We start from the raw sequence: 15,950 nt of genomic DNA on the forward strand, positions 1-15,950 counted from the left end.
TGACGTGTTTTCTATCCCTCATTCAGCGTAAGGAGCCGCAAGGACTTGAAGGATCTCTTTGACATCTACGCCGTGCCCTGCAACCGATTTGGCTCCGAGTCGGCCCCACTCTACACCAACCTGACAATTGATGAAAACACCAGTGATCTTCAGCCTGACCTAGGTATGATTAACATTTTAAGATTTCCCTTGGAACCCTTTCTGTCTATAACTGAAGGTCAGAGATCCAGTCGTACAAACTCTCAGCCTGTCTCACATGGCATGCTGTTACCTGGAGCATGGTAAAACTCATAGAGAATTATTTCAGGGTGTCATCTAGTGTGATGGGGGCGGGTGCTATTGTATTGGCCTTTTGGGCAAGGAAATTCATTATTGTGTGGTTCTGCCCATGTATTCCAGGATATTTAACCAATAGTGCTTTCCAGTCATTCTGACAGCCAAAAACTTTTTCCTGACCATTTCCAAATGTCCACTAGGCATGTTACAGTTCAGAGCCACCAGCCTCTTCCCTATCTACAGACTCAGTCCCAGGGCAGTAGTTATCTGCTCTTTGATAAGGAGAGTCTATAGTGACTTCAGCAAAGTACTCCTGTCTGAACATCCAAGACGTTTTTCCTACTATGCAAACCAGAATGTCTCATTCTTCTATCTCACTCGTCACCACCACACTTACCGTCACTGCCCATGCATATTTTAACCACACGTGCATTTTAAGCCTATTATTTTTTTCTTCTTTTCTTGCTGGAAACTATAAAAACAAAAAACTTTCCTCTTTCTTACAGTTGCTTCATAATTATTTCTAAGTTTATGTTGTCCTTAAGCTAAAAATATTAACTATTGTTCAACTATAATCATAAAATATGCCTAACTGTGGATTAGTCAAGTAGTTACACTTTTAAAAAATTATTAGACTTTATTTTTTAGAGCAATTTTAGATTTACAAAAAAATGAGCAAAAAGTAGAGTTTGCATATACCCTCTCCCCCTGCACACAGACTTTCTTCTATTCGTCATATCTTGCATTAATGTCATACATTTGTTACAATTGAGTCAATATTGATACATTATTATTAACTAAAGCCCATAGTTTACATTAGGGTTCCCTTTTTGTGTTGTGCATTTTATGGGTTTTAACAAATACTTAATAACCCATATCCACCATAACAGCATCATTCAGAATAGTCTCACTGCTCTGAAAATCCCCTGTGCTCCGCCTTTTTATTGCTCCCTTCCTCCCTCTGAATTCCTCACGACCACTGATCTTTTTACTGTCTCCATATTTCTGCCTTTTCCCCAATGTCATATAGTTGGAATCCTACTACTATAGCCTTTTCAGCTTAGCAATATCCATGCAGCTAGATAGCTCGTTTATTTTTGTACTGAATAATATTCCATTGTCTGGATGTATCACAACTTCTTTATCCACTCAGCTACTGAAGGACATCATGGTTGCTTCCAAGTTTCAGCAATTATGAATAAAGCTGCTAAAAACACTTGTGTGCTGGCTTTTGTGTGGACATAAGTTTTCCACTCATTTGGGTAAATACCTAGGAGTTCAAATGCTACATCATATGGTAAGCCTGCTTAGTAAGAAACTGCCAGATTGTCTTCCAAAAGTGGCTAAAATTAAAATGACTGGCCATACCAAAGTTGGTGTGAATGTGGGGCAACTGGTGCATTGGAGTATTGCTGACAGGAATGTAAAATAGTACAGCCACTTTGGAAGACAGTATGGCAGTTTCTTACTAAACTAAATGTACTGTTTTTATATAATCCAGCAAACGTGCTCCTTGGTATTTATCCAAATGAGTTGAAAAACCTACACACAGATGTTTATAGTTACATTAATTTATAGTACTATAGTTCATAGTACAGAAAAATGGTGATTTTAAGGGTACATTTTTAGTCTCTCAAACATAAAAATGTAGAAGTAATTATTCCCAAAAACCAGAGTTCAAGTTTGGCCTCCAGTCCCAGTTGAATCTACATTTAGTTCCCATCTAATATTGAAGCTCATAGGATTTGAAGATCATCGACCTAGGTCTATCATAGTTTCTTTTATTTATTCATTGACTCAGTTTTTATGCCCTTCACTCTGTGAAGCCAGGAATAAGCAGTGAGTTGATGGCTTGTTTAGATAGATTCGTAGAGAGCTTCTCCGCTTTAATAATTCCACAACACCATTATCTCCAAAATGAAATTCGTGAAACATGCTGGCTACTTGTCTATGTTCTGCGGGTGGCTCTATTTCAGATTTGTTGACCAGAAATGTCTCGGATTTGGGGTTGTTCATTAAGAGTAAACAGCAGCTCTCAGACAACCAGAGGCAGATATCTGATGCCATTGCTGCTGCAAGTATCGTGACAAATGGCACTGGGATTGAGAGCACATCCCTGGGCATATTTGGTGTTGGCATCCTCCAGCTCAATGATTTCCTGGTGAATTGCCAAGGAGAACACTACACTTATGATGAAATCCTCAGCATCATCCAGGTTTGTGACCATTTTGTGTGTGCACATGTGTGTAATGCCTCTGACTAGTCTAATAATTAGCTGCTAAATATTTACTCTTTCTATACTTCTTTCCAAAACCTTCAAGTCTGGGGCAGAAATAGAGGTGGGGTTTTTTTGTTTGTTTGTTTGTTTTGGTTTTTTAATACCAAGTATGTAAGTCATCTTGTTTAATATATAATCAACATAGGTCCCAGGCCTTCTCTGACTCAGTGATACTATAAGGAATCAGTGCATAATTCCTTCTCGTTATTCTAGCACATACGATAGAGTAGTCTGGGTTTTTAACCTCTTTTTTAGTTTAACAAGTATTTATTAGCTCCTACTATGCTGGCCCTGTTCTGGGAGCTGGAAATACAGGAGTAAATAAGATAAAGGTTCTGTCTCTCAAAGCAGCTTACATTCTAGTAAGTGGGGCAGACAATAAACACAAAAAGATACAATGTAATTTCAGGTAATAATGGATTATAGAAAAAAATCGAGCAGAGTGAGGGGATGGAGTGATGCAAAAGGGTTGAGGAGAGTGAGCAAAGGCCATTTTGAAGAGGTGGCATTTGTCTTGAGCCCTAAATGAATAAGCCAAGTGAAGGTCTGAAAAACAGGGAGCAGCAAGCTCAAAGATCAAGGCATGAGTGAGCTCGGGGGTTATGAGGAGCAACCGAAAAACTGGCATAATGGGAGCTGCATAAGCCAGGCAGAGAATGGCAGACATGATTTCTGATAGGTGTGCAGGACCTGAATCATCTCAGCCTTTTAGATCATGGTGAGTTGGTTGATTTTAGTCCATGTGAAATGGGAAACCATTGGAAATTTTCAAGTGGGAGAGTAATGTGATTTGATTTTTTTTTTTTTTTTGATGGGGGTGGTGGTGGAGGGGTGTGGCTGGATGGTGCAGGGATTGAACCCTAGACCTTGGTGTTATCAGCTCTTACCATCTGAGCTAACTGGCCAGCCAATTTATGTTTTTAAGAGGTCACTCTGGCCCTATTGGAGCATAAACCATGCTAGTGAAGGAGTGGAAATAGACTGGTTAGGCTACCACAGTAACCTAAGCAAGACATGGTGATGGTTTAGAATGAAGGGTGGTAGGAGATAGGGGTGGTGAGACCCCTTGGTGTGGCTGCATCACATATAATGGAATTAGTCTAGGTTTTCAATCTTCTTTATCACCTGACTGGGAACCAGTGGATTGGCTGTCCAGCTGTTGGATTTGATCACTAAAAATGCAAGATTATTACTACACTGTTGAGTGCTTACTGTGATATCGAATACAGGCACGAACTAAGTGCTCTATGTGAGTCATCTCATTTCCCCTCCCACCACCTCTATGGTAGGTGCTGGATAAACTGATCCATTTTGTTTTCATATAAATCAGCCTTATTCTTTTCTCTTGCTCCTTTTTTTTTTCCCTCTTACACAAATATGCTTCGTATAATAAACTCACACATAATAAATGTTTTCTTTTGGACTAAAAACTACATCTTACCACGACACTACTAAATTAGTTCAAATATTTGGTTTAGATGTTTCCTGATGAAAACAGAACAGCTTTTAAAAATGATGTGAAAAAAAAATGACGTGGTGTTTTTTCCCCTCTTAGTTTCCTTTACCTAAATGATGCTTTTTTTGTACCCTTGCAGAAATTTGAGCCTAGCATCAGTATGTGTCATCAGGGCTTAATGTCATTTGAAGGATTTGCAAGGTAACTTTTAAAATATCTTTTGTTCATTGCTGTAGAGTATACATTTTTCCCATGTAGTCTTAAGAAAATTTGTTTCATCCAGGTTTCTGATGGATAAAGATAATTTTGCCTCGAAAAATGATGAGTCACAGGAGAACATTAAAGAACTGCAGCTACCCCTGTCCTACTATTACATTGAATCTTCACACAATACCTACCTCACGGGCCATCAGCTCAAAGGAGAATCCTCAGTAGAACTCTACAGTCAGGTACTGAGATGCCACTTGGAATGTGGTTTTCATTAAACCTCATTATTTACATAACTCCCAAAGTCACAAAAACCTGACCCCAGACTCCTTTGAAGAGTTTATTGAATAAACTATTACATGTGAAATGTGAGGAACCGTGATGTGTGGGAAAACTGGCTATACATACAGCAGTTGTTTTTTTTACTTCTTTTTGTTTTGTTTTCCTCCCATCTATACTTAACCTTTATTCTAGGCACACACACAAAAAAGTATTTGTTTGACACTCATAGCTTTTAGATCCTAGTGAGTCTGACCTCCTCCTACTAAAATTAGATTTTCCCATGGGAAAATTATCTAATCATTTCACTAAATGCTAAGTAAATCAATATATTATAATGGGAAAGTATAGTAGAAAATGCAACTTTCTACAGATTTATTCCCAAAATATTGTTTTTTTGCTTTGTAATTTGTTAAACAATCGATTCCTCCCTATGGTAACCAACTTTAAAAAATCTGCACAGAGTGTAGGCACTGACCCTACACACTTAAGTTTATGAGAATGTTCTTTGAAACTCATTAAGCGCTCTGGACAGAAAAAGCACATTCTTTTAACCTAAACATCCAACTTCCAACGATCAGCCTGTCTGTGGCCTCTCTGTTATATTGCTTGCAACTTCCTTATCTGTGCTGTTTCCTGAACTCCTCCAAGAAAGGTTAATCAGGAAGGAGCTAAGCTAGGTCCAGGGAGCGTGTGGTTGTGTGCGTGTGGGTTGCATTGTCTATACAACTACAGTAGCAACAAAGTTCCGTTCTCCAAATTAGTCCAAATATTTCTCAAAGCATGGGGCAAATTTTTGTCCTAAAGCTTAGTTAGCATGGAATATGTATTTTAAACTCTGTTTTCTAAGGGATCTTTATTATGAAATGAAGATGTGTCCTTAGAGTAGTGATTTTCAAAGGCCCGAAGAGGCCTCAAGCCTCTGACACTGAGATGAGCAAGAATCAGAGTGGGAAGGGTCTCGTACCCTGGCCCACTTCAGCTGTAGTGCTACTCTTTTACAACGTTACATATTGGCCTTCCATTTGCACAGAGAATTCAAAAGTTAAAAGAAGTTTGAAACACATTGTTCCATGAGAAAGAAATCAAGTGTGATTTTTCTATATATATGAAAATGTATATATACACACTTACAGTTATATACATACCCATGTACATATACACATATGTACATACACATATATGTACATACATACATTATCTATGTATATACATGTGTGTGTGTACCTTTCGCAGGAAAATAAGTAAGGACCAACCAGTGTCCTAGCTTTAATTTCTACTTCACTTCCCTGTTTGACTTTAAAGAGTTTTTAAACTCTTTAACATTCCACCCCAAGTAGAAATTATCACGTCTTTTGATTAAGGCCCAAGAACCCCTCAAATAGACTCACAGATGTGATCCAACCCCTTTGACTTCATTTCTGACCACTCTCCACTCTCCCTTGGCCCTCCTAATTACCTTCTAACATTTCTCTGTAGGCAGATGGAAAGATGCCCTGTTCTTCTCACCTGGAATTTCCGGCCCTGGTTTTCCTTTTCTAGCCATATATGGAGGTCTTAAGGTCATGCAGACTTTGGTAAACAGCTTTAGTCTTTTCATGCTGAAAAACTATCTAATCTGTTGCCAGTTGCTTAGCATCCTTTCCAGTCTGGCAGGCTCACCTCAGAGATGAAACAGCTTTGTGTTCTAGCTGCCACATTACACAGAAATCTTCAGCCCAAGGCAGTATATCTCTAAACACTCTAGCTGCTGAAAGAAGCTGATAGCCTTGGTATTTTAGGCCACAGACTATGCTAAAGAAACTATGTAATGGGAAGAATCTAGCAAGTATCTCATACAAAAATGTTAATAAGAGGCATTCCACTATTTGAGTTTTGTTGCAGAAACTTTATTGACCACTAAAGCCCAGTAATGGATTGCTGTCACATGGAAACAGTTATGTGGATTCTTAAATCAGTGGGTTAGCACATTAACAGATATACCAACCTCTTGGCTTGGGTTACCTTTCCATTATGTGATAATCTTTTAAGGTAGTCTACAGATAGAGTCTGTAGAGAAAGAGGTTGCTCCAAGCAAACATTATAGAGCCACAACCTGAGCACATGTGTCAGGAGCTCTGCTCCCAGCTTCAGATCCAGGAGAGAAAATGGGTATCATCTTGTCTGATTCATTGGTAGTATTTCCTGGAGTACTTTGCTGAAGAGGTTGTGAGCTAACATATTAAAGCTTAGGGGGCAAATGTGCTGTGTGATTGATTATTGATGTCTGCTGTGGGTATGGGAGAGGGGAGTTTATGGATTATTTGCCATCTCTGCTCTAGAAGTTGTCTGGGATTAGACAGTCAGGCAAATCTGATAACTCCTACTCTTCTTACATGCTACATGTTCATAGCAAAGATGTTTACTCTTGGCTGAATTTAGGTCTTAATGGAGGTGATTTTATCCTGATTGGCTTCATATAAATGTTTAGTCAATTCATTAAGGAATCAGTGGCCTTATTTCCTCTGTGCTGTGGCTTAGCACCTTCACTCCACTGACATCTACCCAGGTAGAGACTTACTTGGCTCTCTAATTTTAAGATGTGCCATTTCCAGGGATCAAAGTTGCTGGGAAAATGGTCATATGTTTTTGCTGTCAAATTTTACCTTCCAGCTATATTCAGCTCTGGTAAACACTCTTTCTACCTTAATCTCCACCCCAAAATAATTGTGATGTTTGGCCAAAATGCAGTATTTATTTTAGATGCCCTTCTGCTTGAGCTCTGAATGTGAATACTATGTGAGTTCTGCTATGTAGAACTGTGTGCTGGGTTTAGTTTGAGGCTTCATCTCCAGGTGCTCATCTGGGCTGGATTCATTCATTGATCACACAGGTCCTCTTGCAAGGATGTCGGAGCGTAGAGTTGGACTGCTGGGATGGAGATGATGGAATGCCCATCATTTATCATGGACATACACTGACAACCAAGATCCCCTTCAAGGTAATGCTTCATAACTTTCTTTAAATGAAATCTCACAAAGAGACGTTATCTTTGCTTATTTAAATCAGTGACTACCAAATCATACCTTATGTCAAGGGTTCTTATGCTGGATCTGAATGAAGACTTCCCACAAGAGTCTGCAGTATTGTGTGGGGTGTGCACATGTTCATTTTTCTGGGAGCTGATCTAGAACTCTCACTAAATTCTCATTCAACCAAAATTTAGTAATCATTACCTTACCATGTAATAATATTGTTGCAGTTTTTACACAATATGATACATAAAATCAGGGACCGTTCTTTTGCTATAGGAGTTAAAGGTCATTTGTCCTGGTATCGTGCTGACAAAGGCCAACATCTTGTGTTAGGAGATGATTAAATAGTAAACATTATAAAGTAGTGAGACTTAGTTCCACCTGGGAAGATTGGTCACCCAGGAAGACTTGTCTCACTGGATTGTTTTTTCAAATTCTGAGTAGCTTATTAGTTCAGTTGTACAATTTCTATTTGTATTCAGAGGGTCTCAGACTGTGTAACATCATTTTTCTCTGAACTCTGACAGGGCTGGGAAGGAATATTATTATTTTCATCTTATATATGGAATAGTGGCTAAAATATATTTTCTCTTTAACTCATTTTCCTATTCAGCACTCTTAAAACTCTTGTACTCTATATTGGTGGGAGGATGACTTGATAACTGTGTTTATATACACACATAAATAGATGTGTGCTACGTGCATTATTGCCCCAAATAAATTATAAACTCCTTGAAAGCAGGAAAGTTTCTTATGTCTCATTAAGTTTGATGCTGTAACTAAAATGGTATCTTTTACCTACAATATACTCTTTCTATATATACTCTTTCTGTTCTTTTTAAATTAAATTCAGCATTGTGATAGTTGTTATTTACAGTGTGTGAACAAGACTCAGTATGAACAGTTTATGTCTTTGTACAAAACAGCTTTATCCTCTTTCTTAATTTGAAAATACATTTGAAAAGATACAAACCACCTTTGGCCAGAGTCGGCTGCATGCAGCAATTGCGAAGCTTTCTGTGGGTTCAAGTGCCTTGCCTTCTGAGCACCCAGGACAGATGTCTGGACTCTAATGAGCTGTTTTGGCTCTCACAGGAAGTGGTCGAAGCTATTGATCGCAGTGCTTTCATCACCTCGGAACTTCCCATCATCATATCAATTGAGAACCACTGTTCATTGCCTCAGCAACGAAAAATGGCAGAAATTTTCAAGGTCAGCTCTCAGCTAAGAGGCAGGATGCTATCTTGGCCCTTGTCTTACAATCGACATTGAGTTTCGTATGGGGCCACTTTGGACCACACCACAACTGGACCTCGGCAGTGAAGTACATGCAGTTAAACCTGAGAAATGGGGCTGCCCTGGGAGCTTGGGCCCTCTCTTGAATGGTCCCTCTTTTCAGCTGGAGTGATAGAAGCAGTGTTTTCTGGTCTCCTGACTCTTTCCCAAAAGACTTAGGAAATAAGGATAGGCCAGCTCTCCAGCACTTCTGGTACTACAAGTCAGGGATGTCAGATGTCACCTGTCAGTTGTATGTGGAAAAGCTGAGAACATCTAGGGCAAGTGAGTCAAATCTTCTCGTGGCCACACTCCAGTATGGGGATCCAAGTCAGCAAAGAGCTTACTTGCCAGAGCAGTTGCTACGTAACAGTCAGCCCTTCCTTATACAAGGGAAATAATGCAGGCAGATTTAGGAGCAGATATTCCATTACGGTTCCCCCTTCCTCCAAGGGTGGAAGCATTCAGGGAAACATGGCTCTCAGTTGGAAAGAGGGACACTGATGGAGAGAAATGTCCCAAATACTAATGCCAACAAAACAAATTAGCTTTTCATAGTGCCTTGGCCTAAGCTTTGATTTTTGTTCTTTTTTAATTAAAAGTATCTAGAAATAGAAATTGCCATATTTTCTACCCTTGGATCGCCCTGTGTCTACTGTCCCTTCACCCACCTCCTTGAGAAACACACATTCTGTTTTAGAGACCAGAGTTCAAAATCTTTGTGAGGATGATGTTTGTGCTTCCTTATACTAGGTGGGGACAAATTCTCCCTAATGTCTTTCAATCTGTGTTCCCGCTCCCTACCCGCTCCAAGGTTTTTATCCTTTTGACATCTTATTGTCATCCAGAACAGACCATCTTCTGCAAACCACAGCCTCTAACTGAATCTCTCTTTTCTTCTTCAGTACATTAGACTCCAGAACATTTTCCTAAATAGTTAGAGCTGGCTCCAGCTGCAGAGGGTTACATCTCTTCCTGTCCTTCTAAACACCTTCCTTCCCTCCAGTAAGAAACTGTGACAGAGGGAAAAAACAACTTCCTTCCTAGTTCGTCTTCCTAGGATTTTAAAAACAATTCAATGAGGCTGAAATATCTAGTATATTTATGAAATATAAATATTTATCAAATATAGATAAAAGGCACTGACGGTGTGTTTTCCTTTATTCTTTTTAGACTGTGTTTGGAGAAAAGCTGGTGGCTAAGTGAGGCTGAAATATCTAGTATATTTATGAAATATAAATATTTATCAAATATAGATAAAAGTCACTGACGGTGTGTTTTCCTTTATTCTTTTTAGACTGTGTTTGGAGAAAAGCTGGTGGCTAAATTCCTATTTGAAACAGATTTCTCAGACGATCCAATGCTTCCCTCACCTGACCAACTTAGGAGGAAAGTGCTTCTTAAAAACAAGAAGCTAAAAGCCCATCAGACACCTGTGGACATCTTAAAGCAAAAGGTACTCCCCTGCTATACACGTTATGAATATGCTGTGAGCTTAGGGCAAAGAAACCAATGTCATTCTGACCCTTCAGATGACTTTCTGGGTAACCAGTGTTTGAAAATTGAGTTTCCTTAAATGATATATTTGATTTTTTGGTTTTCCATTTCATAGGCTAATAAATTCTCTCATCCCACTCACCTACAATTTTGCTTTGTGGAATTGTTCCCACATAGAACATACCTCCATTATTTAATTTATTCTGAGTGGGGTGATGTGTGACTCCTGTCTCTGAAACTGGGCTTCAGGGTTGTCAGTCCCACAGTGGTTGCTTTAGTCCTCTTTGGGAGAGTCCCCTCTAGGAAGAGCACTTGTGCATGGGGTCTGTAGTGGCATCCCAGTAGTGGCAGCCCTGCGATCTCCTGCATCTCTGCAGCACGCTGACCCCAAGGTGCTTCTACTGCCTTCTCACCCATGGAGATCTGGTGCCCAAGCACCCCAGACCTGCCTGTGTAGCAGGCCCTCAACCCAAGAATCTGTGAAAACGTTCAGGTCCAGGACACTGAGTTCATATGCCAGACTGCCCCTACTTATCCCATAGAATGACAGCTGCCAGAACTATCTGTCCTATTTAGGAGGGCACTGTTGGCCCTAAGGCATTACTTTTGAAATGTATAGCAACCAGGAGTTGCAGCATGAGCGTCTGCACTACGCAGGGGCAGAATGCTGCAGCACCAGGGGCAGCACAGGCCAGAGCTAAAACTAGGACATAGCCTAGAGCTTTTTGTTTTCTCTGGGCCATCACCTCCAAGCCTCCTGGCCCTATTCCAGTCCTGCGATTTCCGGAGAACAAAGAATTCAGCCCAAGGTTTCTAATAACCCAACAAATGTGGAGACATTGTCCTAGGTCATTGATAAAAAGTGCCAAGTAGAACTGGGTCAAGTGTTTAGTTTGATTTAGTTGAATAGTCAATTTGTAACAATCATCAAGCCTTTTCAAAGCTTTAATTTATAAAACTCACAGTCAGGGCCTGAGTTTAAAGCCTGAATGATATGCAGCATGATGTTGGGAAAAAGACTTAGGCAGGAGCTAAAATAGCAGGTTCCAGCCTCTGGCTGTGCTGCAAACAGCCGTGTGAGCATGGACCAGTCAATCTTTCTGGGCTTCTTCATCTGTAAAATGGGAATGTTAAGGTAACTGGCCCCAAAGGACACTTCTGACACTAAAATCTCACAAAACCTCTCCCAAGGTAAATCATGGGCCCCCTGTCAGAATTGCAGACCACACTGTAGACATTTTATTATCCCACATCTCAGTCTCAATTTCCAGTGTTTCTTGTTATTCTAGAACATTACTGTCCTCTCTGAGGGGGTTCCTGGAGCATCCCATTATCTGCTGTTCCAGTAAATACCATGGAGTTCCCAGATTGTCCAACTCACCCACAGAGGAAGCCCGGGTAGCCCAAAGTCCAGGCTGAGTTAGGGTGTTGTGTTACATCAGCTACTGAGCTACAGAATCCCAGATTGTTCCAGATGCACTCACAGTGGGGAAGGGAGAAGGGGAGGCCAGAGGCTCCACCGTCTTTAAACTTATCCTTCTGGGCAGAAAGGTAGTACTTTCAGAAAGGCTCCAAACCAATGCAGCCTAACCGATCTCTACTGATCAGGTTTGCCTTAACTGGAGTGGCTTAGGACTATCATGGATCCTCTAGGCCAGTGGTTTTCAAGCTTTCCTGGCTCAAGTATCAAGAATTCTGAAAACTATCTACATTCTTCTCTTTTACATTTTTTTCCTCTCATGCATTTTTAAGATGACATTAAGAATTTTATCACAAGTTTAAACAGTTGCAAAGGATATACTTTCTAATGTATTATTACATATACATATAAATACATTATATGTATTATATATTATATATGATAATATATATTATAATGTATAACTATATATACATTATATATACATAATAAATAATATAAGTTATATACAAACATGGTATACAAAACAGTCCTCATTGTTAAATTAAATCAGCACAATGAGCCAGATTTACTTTCTGACAGGAAAAGTCTGACTTTGTTTTTTAATTCAAATAAACATTGTATTGTCATCTCTATGATAATCCACCATCTCGATCTTGAATTTTAATTCTGGGATGGAGGGATGGATGGGTAGATGGAAGAAAGGAAGGGAAGGACAGAGGCAGGAAAGAGATCAGGCGTGGAGCCTTGAATGTGCTCATTGCCCAGATGAAGTAAGGGGCTCCCACTCCCTTCTAGTTTGTCGGGACTTTCCTCTCAGGAGCTCTACGTTCTCAAAAGTCCCTGCCGCCTCACCTCAGGCATTATAGTCAGATTGTTGGTGAGTGAGAGTTATGACTTTCTTTTGTAAAACAGGAGAAGAGCACTTGTGAAAAGGAGGTGGGCAGGCAGAACTAGCCAACTATAGGCCTGCTCTTCTCGTTGGCAGGCCAGTTAGCTCCGTTGGTTAGAGCGCAGTGTTATAACACCAAGGTCAAGGGTTCGGATCTCTGTACCAGCCAGCTGCACAGAAAACAATCAAACAAAAAAAAAAAAAATAGGCCTGTTCTCATGCAGGCCTATCTAAAAGAGTTCTATACATACACATAGATATTGAAGATCCAGAAGTTGATTCCTTTAGAAATATCTGATCCTGCATATCCCTGGAAGTCTTTGTGTACTCTGGAGGAACACATTCCTCAGTTTGAAGATCACACACAACCCTAGGCCAGGAGTTACAAAATCAGCCATCTTCAGGGGCCATGCAGGAAACATAACCCTGTGTATACGACAGTTGGAAATGGTGAGGACAGGAGCGGGGTGTGAATGCCCCATAAATGCACAGCTCAAATTACGTTCTTTGAAAACATTGCACCAGCCGTACAAGTCTGGTCTGATGGTGAAGTCAGCCCAGGGGCCACCAGTTTGAGACCTCCACTAGGTCTACCTATGTCCAGATCTGTAATCAAAGTTGCTCTGGGAGACTTGGCATTTGCTTGGGTTCCAGAGGCCATGAGACCTATACTGATGGGCTTTGTTATGAAGCCATTTAACTAAAAGGTTAGCCTGTGTACTCTAACTGACCTTCCTCAAACGTCGCACCAGTGACTGTACTGTCCATCCAGCTGTGGGCCCGTTTTCTTCTAGAGCACTGTTCCTCCATGCTGTTTTCTTTATCCAGCAACTCCTGCCCTCTCCTCAGTGCCAAGCAGATATAGCTGCCCTGTGCAGTATTAAAAATGCATACCTCTGTGGTCTTCAAGATGTATGTGAATGTTCTTGCCTTTGCCATTCTTCACAGTCATTTGCAGTTACTTATGAGGCTTCCCTTCCACTGATGGTCACGTTGTTATGGAAACCTTTATGCTGAGCCCAAATCTTCCTTCCTGTTTCTCCTTCTCATTGGCCCTTCCTCTTCCCTCTGCAGCTGTACAGACTGCCTTCATATTTAGGAAGCTATCATGTCTTCCCTTCCACTGATGGTCACGTTGTTATGGAAACCTTTATGCTGAGCCCAAATCTTCCTTCCTGTTTCTCCTTCTCTTTGGCCCTTCCTCTTCCCTCTGCAGCTGTACAGACTGCCTTCATATTTAGGAAGCTATCATGTATTTCCCCACCACCTTTTCTCTTCTGAAAGCTAAAAATCCTTGTTGTATCAACTGTTCCTCACAGGATATGGTTGCTAAGGCTCTTCACTTTCCATTAAGAATATTTTGGATATTCTTAAATGTGGGAATCTTCTTAAATTATCGATGTTAAAATGTGATTTCCAGAACTAAGTCAGTACTCTAGTTAGGATCTGACAGCACCAAAACAGTAAAACCATCACCTTCCTTAATTTGAACTTTAAACCTTGGTTAATGCAGCCTTGGACTATCCTCCTTTTTAAAATTCTTTAGCGCACATTGGGTTCATGTAGAGTTTGTAGGAAACAAAAAGAGTTCATATACTGTTCTTATTCCTGGTCTCCCCATTTTTTCGCTTTTGTAATATATTTTTAATCTATTGTGTATGGGAACCTTACATTTATCTCTATTAAATTTGCTCTAGTTGGTTTTGATAAGTTATTGCAGTGTACAGCATTCTTTGTGAATTTTGTCCCTGTCATCTGACATATTTATTAGCAGTTTTTCAAACAGTGTCTTCATCTCAAGTTGCCCTTGAGCCAGACAGCCATGTGGAGAGGCCGGCGGCCCTTCTTAAAGAACCCCCCTGGAGTCTTGTTGATTACTGCTCCTGTCTGGTGCTTTCCTGTCTTGCAGCTCACATTTCTCCAGAGTGTGTTTCAACTTTTTTTTAATTAATAGAATAGAAAACTGGAAGCCTGGCCACTTACGTGACTTTCTCAAAGCCACCCAGCTCATATTGGCAGAGCTAGGACTCAGATTAAAGTCTTTAGGAAAGACCTTTTCAAAGGTGATACAGAAGTCAGACTGCATTGACAAGAATCACCAGGGCAGTTTGAAAAACAGATTCTTAGGTCGTAAATATGGCCAACTAAATCAGAAGTTTGAGAAACACTACTTATCAGCTGTTTTCCCTCAGTGAGTTGCCTCATCCAAAAAAGGCAAAGGGGGTTACTGTGCAGAAGACTTCTTAGCAAACTGATGCCAACTCTTGCTAACCACCTCTTTATTTTCTAAGTTCTCACAAACCAAGTAATTAATAACCCATTCAGAAATTTTGTCAGGTGTCACCTTGACACTGCCTGCAGTACAATTTCCACAACCTACCTCATTTTGGAGGAATGGGACAATACAATCCCATTTCCAGTTTTCTAAGACCACTTGCAACTGCCATGACTTCCCAGGGAGTACAGCAATGATTCCACAATCATATGTGCATGGACTTTCAATTCTCTGGCAGGTTGTAGGTCTAGACCATGAGGCCAGGTGAATTCCTGGAGCTCTCATGTGCTCAGACCTAGCCCTTAACTTAGGTGGCCTGGGTCATTTCCATACAGAGAACTCCCCCTCAGAAAGGATGGATTGACTCAGAGTGGGATTTCTGAAGCCCCTTCACCTGCCTCAGGCTTGTGCTGAAGCTCTTATGGAGGCCTGCTGGCTATACCCCACCAGAATTCTCTAGGATTCTGACCATAGTTTCCTAAACTCCAACCCACTAGACTCACACAGTTCCCACTAGATGGCAGGCACTGTGCCAAGTACAGAGGCAAGAGAAAAGTAAGATGTGGCTCCTTCCTGTCCCTATTGGAGCTGGCCTTCTCATCTGACCCCTAGCTCTAACCCACTGCCCTGTATCTGCATTGCCTTTATTCAAGGGCTGGGATCTTTTTTTCTGCCTCAGAAGAAAAAGGATACTGTAAAGAATAAGGGCGTCAGCTCCTGGCTGTTTGACCGCCTTTCCCATGCTTCCTGCATTCGTGGAAGAATTTGAGCATCTCAGGGGCCTTGGCACTTCATGTTCTGACGTTGCTATCTGTGGTTCTTGGAATGGTGTCCTTCCTCCATGTAGTTCTCACGCTTTTCTGCCAGAGGGTCTGCCAGGCTTTCTGCATCATCCTTCCCAGCACTTGGCCTTACCTTGAGAGCTGGCCGAGTCATGGCCCTTCTCCTGACAGTGATAAACAGACTTGCTTTTGTGGCTCACTTGTGCCTAGAGCAGATTTCTCAAAGGTTTGAAGAACACAGTCCTATGAGATGCTCTGAGAAAAGAAAGAAAAAAAAAAACTGCCCTGGTTAAATAAGC

At 40.8% G+C, this 15,950-nt stretch overlaps 1 protein-coding gene across 1 annotated transcript in view; it reads left to right on the top strand.

Moving 5' to 3' along the window:
• LOC103604120 (1-phosphatidylinositol 4,5-bisphosphate phosphodiesterase epsilon-1) overlaps window positions 1-15,950 on the top strand; it is a 58,217-nt gene that overhangs the window by 170 nt on the left and 42,097 nt on the right. Inside the window, exons 2-8 of the mRNA XM_008588710.1 lie at window positions 27-163; window positions 2,253-2,491; window positions 4,150-4,211; window positions 4,294-4,459; window positions 7,369-7,476; window positions 8,606-8,722; window positions 10,083-10,241. Coding sequence (XP_008586932.1) covers window positions 27-163; window positions 2,253-2,491; window positions 4,150-4,211; window positions 4,294-4,459; window positions 7,369-7,476; window positions 8,606-8,722; window positions 10,083-10,241 — 988 coding nt within the window. The remainder of the gene's footprint in view (window positions 1-26; window positions 164-2,252; window positions 2,492-4,149; window positions 4,212-4,293; window positions 4,460-7,368; window positions 7,477-8,605; window positions 8,723-10,082; window positions 10,242-15,950) is intronic.

This window comes from Galeopterus variegatus, unplaced genomic scaffold, assembly GCF_000696425.1.
Source record: "Galeopterus variegatus unplaced genomic scaffold, G_variegatus-3.0.2 Scaffold4981, whole genome shotgun sequence".
Classification (NCBI taxonomy): Eukaryota; Metazoa; Chordata; class Mammalia; order Dermoptera; family Cynocephalidae; genus Galeopterus; species Galeopterus variegatus.